This window comes from Salmo salar, chromosome ssa09 (assembly GCF_905237065.1).
Source record: "Salmo salar chromosome ssa09, Ssal_v3.1, whole genome shotgun sequence".
In the NCBI taxonomy this organism is placed as follows: domain Eukaryota; kingdom Metazoa; phylum Chordata; class Actinopteri; order Salmoniformes; family Salmonidae; genus Salmo; species Salmo salar.
The window spans coordinates 21,935,076-21,945,993 of NC_059450.1; the positions used below are offsets into that span (position 1 = coordinate 21,935,076).

At 43.5% G+C, this 10,918-nt stretch overlaps 1 protein-coding gene across 1 annotated transcript in view; it reads right to left on the minus strand.

Annotated features, from left to right (window-relative positions):
* Positions 1-10,636, minus strand: part of pgfb (placental growth factor b) — a 31,107-nt gene extending 20,471 nt beyond the window's left edge. Inside the window, exon 1 of the mRNA XM_045723480.1 lies at positions 10,024-10,636. Within this exon, the coding sequence (XP_045579436.1) occupies positions 10,024-10,092 (69 nt within the window). The 5' untranslated portion in view covers positions 10,093-10,636. The remainder of the gene's footprint in view (positions 1-10,023) is intronic.
* Between the last annotated feature and the right edge of the window lie 282 nt (positions 10,637-10,918).

Consider the following 10,918-nt stretch of genomic DNA (forward strand, 5'->3'; position numbering starts at 1 on the left):
ACAAATCCATGACCATAACATGAATAACACGGTTTTCAATGAGCTGGTGTAACGCTGTATCGATCACCACTGTCTGAAAGGGAGAGCGCTGCTGTTTTGTATATATTAGGTGAACATAGCCCTAATGACAGCAGCCCCCCTGTGGGTCTGACAATGTCCATCTGGAGCTCCAGGGTGGTCATAGCTCCATGATCAGAGAGCATTCCCCAAATACCACCAATCCAACGCCCACTGAACACACATCTCATCAGTACACACAGCATATTCAAGATACATTTTAGTATACAGGTGAAATATAAACATTGTAGGATAATTTAAAAACTGGAGATAAAGCCAAAAATCTACTCATAAGAGCAGTACATATTGGGCTCGGGTTAATGGAAGAGTTAAAGTGTATTAATGGTGGTATAGCAGCTGTCTTACTGCGTGTCTCAGGAACATAAACATCCATTTAGGGAGAAACAGAAAACCCGACAGTAGGCTCTGCTGATGGGTTGTGATGTATTCATTTGATGAAGGGTGGGATTACTGTCTGGAAGAACACAGTCCTGAAAACCAAAACCTGTCAAATGAAGTCTACAGGTAGCACAGTACTTTACTGGGTGCAACTTCCATTTTTTTCTTATTTTTTTCCTTTTACCTTTATTTAACTAGGCAAGTCGGTTAAGAACAAATTCTTATTTTCAATGACGGCCTAGGAACACTGCCTTGTTCAGGGGCAGAACGACAGATTTTTACCTTGTCAGCTCAGGGATTCGATCTTGCAACCTTTCAGTTACTAGTCCAACGCTCTAACCACTAGTCTACCTGCATGAAAACTAGCTATGTAGGTAAGGGCCTATTTAAATTAGTTAAATGCTGTTTTAGATAGAGCTCATTTCCCCATATGTATATGCGAGCACACACACACACTAATAGGGCCCTGGATTACACTAATGGCTGCTGAGGCTAGCTTCTGACTAAAACGACATATACTGCAGTAACAAAGGACACACACACACACACACACACACATCTAAAAAATAAGGGTGATCGGTGGTAATTGTGGTCCTTGCTACAGTAAATGCTGTACACCCTGTGTAAACCACAGTAAATTACAGCCAGATGGGAGATTAAAGCCTGGTGAGTGGACCGTTGCCCCGAGCGCCACCGCTCCCTAGTCCCCACCCCCGTAGGAGGAAGGAGAAATCCATATTTCCTGATTGTGATTGCACCTCTCCCCTGGGCCGGGGAATTACAACTAAAGAGGAGTAAAGACCTAAAGACCTTTGTCAGTTTAACAACGTAACAACTACAACAAACATGACAGCCAGCAGGACCTTGCCACTGTCAGTCCAAACAGTCTGGCATGCTCATTCACCTCATCTGGATCACATAAGACCACCTCTGAAATAGAGCTTCCCTGAGCATGAGGAGGAAGTTAAAGATGGAATTGATCTGTGTGTGTGTGTGGGTGTGTGTGTGTGTGTGTGTGTGTGTGTTTTGTGATCATAGAGAGAGAGTGTGACCAGTCATCTGCTGTGTAACCTAATGTCAGGTGTTTACTTTGAGGCCTGGCTGGGTTGGCTGGGTTGGCTGGGTTGCCTACCACAGGGCCAGTGTATAAATAGATACATCTCTTCAGTATAGGCCAGGCCGGGGTAATTGGCTGTATGTGACACAGATGGTCAGACTCAAGTATTGTTTTGCTCTGAGTGTTGATGTAAAGGAAACACCTGTACAGAATCATCTCCTCACTCACACAAACACAGCACCGGGTGTTAGAGGCTTTCCTCTGTGCACCAGCTCAGGGACGCTCAGGAAATGAATCAATTGTGAAATGTTATGATAAAGACCTTCACCCATATCAGAGGATAGCACTCTCTCAGAGAGTCAAAGGAGGTAAACAAGGAGGGAAATTCTCATCAAACACAAACCCTATTCTTGGAACGGAGACAGAGGAACAGTGTTCTACCCGTTCATTCATCATAGAGGTTTTCAATGCATAGATAATCCGCTATAGAGGAGAACATTATGAGACAGCCACCACTGTTGTGAAATTCTTACTTACTCATCTTCATAGGGAATCTGTTATAAGGTAAGCAACATCATTGAGACACTTCCCATGGTTTTGGTAGCAGGTGTTGGAAGCTGTCTTACTGTCAGGGCAGTGGGCTGATTGGAGTGGAGTTAGTGAAGCTAGTGAAGACAGGATGTCAGTGCTAATACACACACGGTGCTACAGTCGTAATTTTACACACATGACCATCAGTACCCTCACACCTTTGTGCCCAGGGCAGGAAGTGCTAAAAATACGTAGAACAGGAAAGACAGAGCAGAAAATAAATGGAATGTGAGCAACACAACTGGTGAATGGCAAACATGGAGCATTTGTCTCTAATGTAAGATGGGGTTGGTGACTGGATGATCGTCAGACAGTGAGACAGCCAGGCCACCATTGTTCTAAAGGGAAACCCAGGTGCTTCCTATCCTGACTGTATGGAGATAACCCATCTACGACAGTGACTGTCTCTAATGAATGGAACGCTGACAAAAAAATACACACTCAGACGAATGCATGTCTGCAAACACAGAGATGCACAGACAGTCAGGCATGCACACACGTACACACGCACACGCATGCATTCACACACACGCTCTTAGATAAAAGGGTTCCGAAAGGGTTCTTTGGCTGTCCCCAGAGCAAAACCCTTTTTGGTTCTCCTATGTTTAAAGGGTTCTACGTGGAACCCTAAAGGGTTCTTCAAAGGGGACAGCCAAAGAACCCTTTAAGGTTCTAGATAGCACCTTTTTCTACGTGTACACACACACACACACACACACAGGTTCCTCCTTCAGTGTGCATTTGTTCCTGAGAAAGGAGCAGGATGGGTAATTGACACAGGTCTGAAAACACTTCCTTTCATGGTGCAGTCTGCCTAAACTTTCCTCTTGGACAAGAGTCATAAAAAAACGTGTCCACAGTGGCAGCAAAGACACTGACGAGAAATCATCATCATCAATTAAAGGTGGATATTTCAGAGAGGAGAAACACTCCACCCTAAAAGAGCCAGAGTAGGAGAGGGACATTTATAAATGGTATCCCCAACCGCATAGCCTATGCTTGCTTTTCCATTCTGGTTGGCCGGAATACAGAATGGTTTACTGTGGGCCCAGCAGGGTAGATACAGTTGAAGTCGGAAGTTTACATACACTTAGGTTGGAGTAATTAAAACTCATTCTTCAACCACTCCACAAATTTCTTGTTAACAAACTATAGTTTTTTGCAAGTCAGTTAGGACATCTACTTTGTGCATGACACAAGTAAATTTTCCACCAATTGTTTACAGACAGATTATTTCACTTATAATTCAGTGCATCACAATTCCAGTGGATCAGAAGTTTACGTACACTAAGTTGACTGTGGCTTTAAACAGCATGGAAAATTCCAGAAAATGATGTCATGGCTTTAGAAGCTTCTGATAGGCTAATTGACATAATTTGAGTCAATGGAGATATACCTGTGGATGCATTTCAAGGCTACCTTCAAATTGCCTCTTTGCTTGACATCATGGGAAAATCAAAAGAAATCAGCCAAGACCTCAGAAAAAAATGGTAGACCTCCACAAGTCTGGTTCATCCTTGGGAGCAATTTTAAAATAACTGAAGGTACTACGTTCATCTGTACAAACAATAGTAAGCAAGTATAAACACCATGGGACCACGCAGCATGCATACCACTCAGGAAGGAAACGCGTTCTGTCTCCTAGAGATGAACGTACTTTGGTACGGAAAGTGCAAATCAATCCCAGAACAACAGCTAAGGACCTTGTGAAGATGCTGGAGGAAACAGGTACAAAGTATCTATATCCACAGTAAAATGAGTCCAATATCGACATAACCTGAAAGGCCGCTCAGCAAGGAATAAGACACTGCTCCAAAACCGCCATAAAAAAGCCAGACTACGGTTTGCAACTGCACGTGGGGACAAAGATCGTATTTTTTGGAGAAATGTCCTCTGGCCTGATGAAACAAAAATAGAACTGTTTGGCCATAATGACCATTGTTATGTTTGGAGGAAAAAGGGGGAGGCTTGCAAGCTGAAGAACACCATCCCAACTGTGAAGCACGGGGTGGCAGTATCATGTTGTGGGGGTGCTTTGCTGCAGGAGGGACTGATGCACTTCACAAAATAGATAGCATCATGAGGCAGGAAAATTATGTGGATATATTGAAGCAACATCTCAAGACATCAGTCAGGAAGTTAAAGCTTGGTCGCAAATGGGTCTTCCAAATGAACAATGACCCCAAGCATACTTCCAAAGTTGTGGCAAAATGGCTTAAGGACAACAAAGTCAAGGTATTGGAGTGGCCATCACAAAGCCCTGACCTCAATCCAATAGAACATTTCTGTGCAGAACTGAAAAGCATGTGCGAGCAAGGAGGCCCACAAACCTGACTCAGTTACACCAGCTCTGTCAGGAGGAATGGGCCAAAATTCACCCAACTTATTGTGGGAAACTTGTGGAAGGCTACCCGAAACGTTTGACCCAAGTTAAACAATTTAAAGGCAATGCTACCAAATATTAATTCAGTGTATGTAAACTTCTGACCCACTGGGAATGTGATGAAAGAAATACAAGCTGAAATAAATAATTCTCTCTACAATTATTCTGACATTTCACATTCTTAAAATAAAGTGGTGATCCTAACTGAACTAAGACAGGGAATTGTTACTAAGATTAAATGTCAAGAATTGTGAAAAACTGAATATAAATGTATTTGGCTAAGGTGTATGTAAACTTCCGACTTCAACTGGACCAACATCCCAGGCCTCCTCCTCACATAAGCAGAATTACTCTGAGCACTCAGTGTCACCTAGGTAACCCTATTGAGGATGACCTCACACAGCATACTGCGTCCAAAGCAAAAGCACTTTGTTTAAGTTTCGGTACCTTGTTTAAGCTTGTTCAAATAGGCCATTACCCAAAGCCCATCCAGACCTGGTATTCAAGTACCACATCACATTCAGTAAGATTGAATGTTTCTGGTTAGATGTGAACGTGCAAAAAGATACATTCTGATCTGATTGCGATCCTCAAAAGTAACGCAGGGAGTGCCCCTGGAATGCTGCATATGATGAATTCATCATGAAGTGTGTGGGATTGGGAAAAAGTAGAAAACCCTGCATTGGATAAATCCTTTGGCTACTGTGTGAGACGTCTGTAAATGATTTACTGTTGCATATCAAGACTCCTAAAAGGGAAAGTAAAAATGTCTTATCTTGGAATAACTGTAGGAAGATGGATTTACTCATTTTACAATCTTACATTAATCTGGAAACATACCCTGGACCAACACTACAGCACTTAGGAAAGACATGCAGAATACCCTGGCAGCCCCAATAACAGCATTGAGTGTATATTCAGTTTTAGCAAGGCAGCAGATAAAGAGAAGCATTCCATCCAGGCTCTCGCCCAGAAGAACACTGTTATAAAGTTGTAAAAAGACAATGTGTGTGTCTATTTGTCAATATCTGCTGGTGCACGATGTCTAATATTAAAGAAGAGGTATTGCTCGCCTGAGGTAGAGTACCTCATGATAAGCTGTAGACCACACTATCTACTAAGAGAGTACTCATCTATATTATTCGTAGCTGTCTATTTACCACCACAAACCAATGCTGGCACTAAGACAGCACTCAATAAGCTGTATAAGATCATAAGCAAAAAAAGAAAATGCTCATCCAGAAGTGTCACTCCTAGTGCCCGGGAACTTTAATGCAGGCAAACTTAAATCCGTTTCACCTAATTTCTACCAGCATGTCACATGTGCAACCAGAGGGGGAAAAAAAAAAAAACTCTAGACCACCTTTACTCCACACACAGAGACGCATACAAAGCTCTCCCTCGCCCTCCATTTGGCAAATCTGACCATAATTCTATCCTCCTGATTCCTGCTTACAAGCGAAAACTAAAGCAGGAAGTACCAGTGACTCGCTCAATACGAAAGTGGTTAGATGAAGGGGATGCTGCACTACAGGACTGTTATGCTAGCACAGACTGGAAAATGTTCCGGGATTCATCCAATGGCATTGAGGAGTATACCACCTCAGTCACCGGCTTCATCAATAAGTACATCAACGACGTCGTCCCCACAGTGACCGTACATACATTACCCAACCAGAAGCCATGGATTACAGGAAACATCCGCACTGAGCTAAAGGCTAGAGCTGCCGCTTTCATGGAGCGGGACACTAATATAAGAAATCCCGCTATGCCCTCAGACGAACCATCAAACAGGCAAAGCATCAATACAGGACTAAGATTGAATCCTACACCTGCTCTGCCGCTCGTCGGATGTGGCAGGGCTTGAAAACTATTACAGACTACAAAGGGAAACCCAGCTACGAGCCTACCAGATGAGCTAATTGCCTTTTATGCTCGCTTTGAGGCAAGCAACACTGAAGCATGCATGAGAGCACCAGCTGTTCTGGACAACTGTGTGATCACGCTCTCCATAGCCGATGTGAGCAAGACCTTTAAACAGGTCAACATTCCTAAAGCTGTGGGGCCAGACGGATTACCAGGACGTGTACTCAAAGCATGCGCTGACCAACTGGCAAGTGTCTTCACTGACATTTTCAACCTCTCCCTGGCCGAGTCTGTAATACCTACATGTTTCAAACAAACCACCATAGTCCCTGTGCCCAAGAAAGCGAAGGTAACCTGCCTAAATGATTACCGCCCCATAGCACTCACGTCGGTAGCCATGAAGTGGTTTGAAAGGCGGGTCATGGCTCACATCAACACCATCATGCCAGAAACCCTAGACCCACTCCAATTCGCAAACCGCCCCAACAGATCCACAGATGACTCAATCTCAATCGCACTCCACACTGCCTTTTCCTACCTGGACAAAAGGAACACCAAAGTGAGAATGCTGTTCATTTCTCAGCGTTCAACACCACAGTGCCAACAAAGCTAAGGACCCTGGGACTAAACACCTCACTCTGCAACTGTATCCTGAACTTCCTGACAGGCCGCTCCCAGATGGTAAGGGTAGGAAACAACACATCTGCCACTCTGATCCTCAACATTGGGGCCCCTCAGGGGTGCATGGTTAGTCCCCTCCTGTACTACCTGTTCACCCACAACGGCATGGCCAAGCACGACACAACAGTGGTAGGCCTGATCACCGACAACGATGAGACAGCATATAGGGAGGATGTCAGAGACCTGGCAGTGTGGTGCCAGGACAATAACCTCTCTCTCAATGTGAGCAAGACAAAGGAGCTGATCGTGGACTATAGGAAAAGGAGGGGCCGAACAGGCCCCCACTAACATCGATGGGACTGAAGTGGAGGGGGTCGAGAGTTTCAAGTTCCTTGGTGTCCACATCAGCAACAAACTATCATGGTCTAAACACACCAAGAAAGTTGTAAAGAGGGCACGACAACACCTTTTCCCCCTCAGGAGACTGAAAAGATTTGACATGGGTCCCCAGATCCTCAAAAATGTATACAGCTGCACCATCAAAAGCATCCTGACTGGTTGCATCACCTGCTCGGCATCTGACCGTAAGGTGCTACAGAGGGTAGTGTGTACGGCCAAGCTTCCTGACATCCAGGACCTATATACTAGGCGGTGTCAGAGGAAAATGGTCAAAGACTCCAGTCACCCTAGTCATTGCCTGTTCTCTCTGCTACCGCACGGCAAGCGGTACCGGAGCGTCAAGTCTAGGACCAAAAGGCTTCTTAACAGCTTCTACCCCAAAGCCATAAGACTGCTGAACAACTAATCAAATGGCCACCCGGATTATCTACATTTACACCCCCCCCCCCCTTTGTTTTTACACTGCTGCTACCCGCTGTTTATTATCTATGCATAGTCACTTTACAAATTACCTTGACTATCCTGTATCCACACACATTGACTCAGTACCGGTACCCCCTGTATATAGCCTCATTATTGTTATGTACATTTCTTGTGTTACTTTTTGATCGATTTGATTTTTTTTACTCGAGTTTACTTGGTAAATATTTTATCAACTCTATTTTTTTTTAACTGCATTGCTGGTTAAGGGCTTGTAAGTAAATATTTTAAGTAAAGGTCTACACCTGTTGTATTCGGGGCATGTGACAAATAAAATTGGTTTTGATTTGATTTGATGTTGCAGCATATGAACGTGACATTTGAGAAGTGCGATATATATTTTAAAGGCCTCCTTTACTATATGTTGTAGCTCAGGGTTGTGTAGTTTACATTCCCCATCCGTCTACAAACTGCAGACACCAGCTTAACCTGATACGTGTTAAGAGCGCTGGATTTTCTCACCCCTCATGTTTTGACTAAGCAGGCCATGAGCTGATTATGTGGATTAGTATTAATGATGTGGCGGCCCCAGTCCCAGACCCTGCCTCTCCCCTCCTAGACTCCCACTCTCCTACTAACTCCTGTTCCTGTAGCAGCCAGCCAGCCAGCCAGCCTCTCCCTCTGAGCTCCGACCCAGGGCTCTGCTCTGCATGAAAAACCCAGAGGGGTGTGCAGCTCTTGTCCCTCCATCCTTAGAGCTCAGCTGAGCCTCAGAGAAGTGGAACTCAAGTCTCCTCATTCACACAATGCCTTTGGGCACATGGCAACAACTGCAGTGCCATTCCGACCAATAGGCAGAGTCAGTTTATGAACAGTGAGACAATGGTTGTGAATGGGCCCTGGGAGGAGACCTGCTCTACATTAAACATGAGTGGCAGGGACTAGCGGCAGTGTAGACAGAGCCAACAATTACTCACCTTAGAGAGAGACTGAGAAAGAGAGAGACTGAATGGATTCTCTCTGGTACTACACTCACAGCAGACACATTTGCCAATGTCCGGTCGGTGGCACAAGTGTTATTGCAGGATGGTACAAGACTTTGAATGGGGCCTACCTCTCATTTCCGGGCAAACGTATTGCAGGTACATTTTGTGACTAAGGCTGGCAATGACAAGGCACTGAGAACACAGACCAGCTTTGTCCTAATAGGGCCCTGGATTACACTAATGGCTTCTGAGGCTAGCTTCTGACTATAGTGACAGAGGACACACACACACACACACACACACACACACACACACACACACACACACACACACACACACACACACACACACACACACACACACACACACACACACACACACACACACACGTTTTAAAGGCAGGAGAAAAGACAGTGGAGAAAATTACAGCTTTTAGCAGGTGAGGTGAAAAGTGCAGCGATGTGAATTTCTCTTTACAGCACTTTCTTGCCAGTTTGACCAGAGTGACACTGCCAAATCTCTAAGCCTCTAGCAGAATTACAAGGCTCTGCTGCTCTCCTGCCTTCCAGGAGTAGGACGTTTGGAGACAATGGTTTTCTTCTGAAATTCGCATATTCAATTAGGCTTAGAGAAGGACTGAGTGGTCAGAGACAGGTCGAGTTTTACCTGAACAGTTCATAAAGAAATCAATCATTATATATATATGATGCTCATTTGTGCATATCATTCATAAAGTTTTTAAATCGCCCAAAATGTAGCCTGGAAACCCTATGAAAACTTTGAAAGGTCTGAGACAGAGAGATGCAGTTTGTCACGTTCCACCTCATAACGCAGCTGTTTCAGCATGGCACGCGTTCAAAAAGGGATCATAGTATCATCAAGCCACAATGAGAAATCGACATAGCGCTCTGAATGGCTTTTGCTGAGTCAGTTAGAAAGACGTCTTTATGGTCTAATCTGATATGTCAATACCAGTGTAATAAAAATATATGTTTACATGTATTTATAGTTATATTAGCTTATTAATAATACGAATCACAATAATCATAAGTGTCAGTGTAATCATACATATAATCATAATGATAATTTGTTTTAACATTAGACGTATCCTCAAATATTTAGGCCAATCATATGCCCTATTGGTATATCTCAATAAACTGGATATGAATTGTAGCTTGAATAAAAATGAAAATAAATATTTAATTTGCGCTGTGTTCTGTGTAGAATATTGAAACATAGCATACCTGAGCAGGTGAAAACTGAAGTTGGAGCGTCACTGCAATCTGGATGACGAACGAGGCAAAGGGTTTCATTTCGTGTTTCTTGTCAGAAGGCCAGATGATGAAGTTTTACAATGTAAGCGATATCCTCCAACGTGCAGATAAGCGGAGCAATGATTATTCTTCTCCAGTCCAGAGAAGAAATTGCAGCTGAGACACTTCTACCTCGTTCCTTCTTCAATAACGGCGAGGCAATGACCGCTCTCAAGAGTAATCTGATGAAGTTGACCGAGCTACAGAAAAAGCCTCTCAGAATGTAAATTGATATATATTTTTAGAATCTTATATGCAAAAATATATATATTTTTTATAATATTGTTTCCTTTTTGAAATAAGTTACAAAAATGTCAGTAATACTGCACATAAAATATCCCTCCTAAACCAAACAATACTTTTACCAGAACGTGTCCAACAAATCAGCAAGTCGAAAAAAAAATCTATAAATATTTTTCCAAAAGTTGACATATATGTTCCTTCCAAAAAGTGCACGAGGAGCTGCTGTCACACTTCGGTAACCTGGTTCATGTGAATGGTGGTATGTCGGTCTTGCTCTGTGCATTTCCTCGACAAAGTGACATTCTTGTCACTAATTGCCTCACTACCTCTCAACATGTTACCCATTTAAATCCCCTCCCCTCCAGTTTCCCTCAATCTCTCTCTAGCCCCTCCTTCTCTCCTCGGGAAATACTTCATGGAACGAACTGGTGGAGGTATATGCTGTGTGCTTAGGGTGTAGACTCTTTTCATCCATATACCCAGATTCTTGATAACTGTATGAACCCTTTGACATTTGTTGGACAGTTAAGGTTCTTCTCAACAATTTATCATTGTTTAGGCCTGGAGACCAAAATGGTCCCTA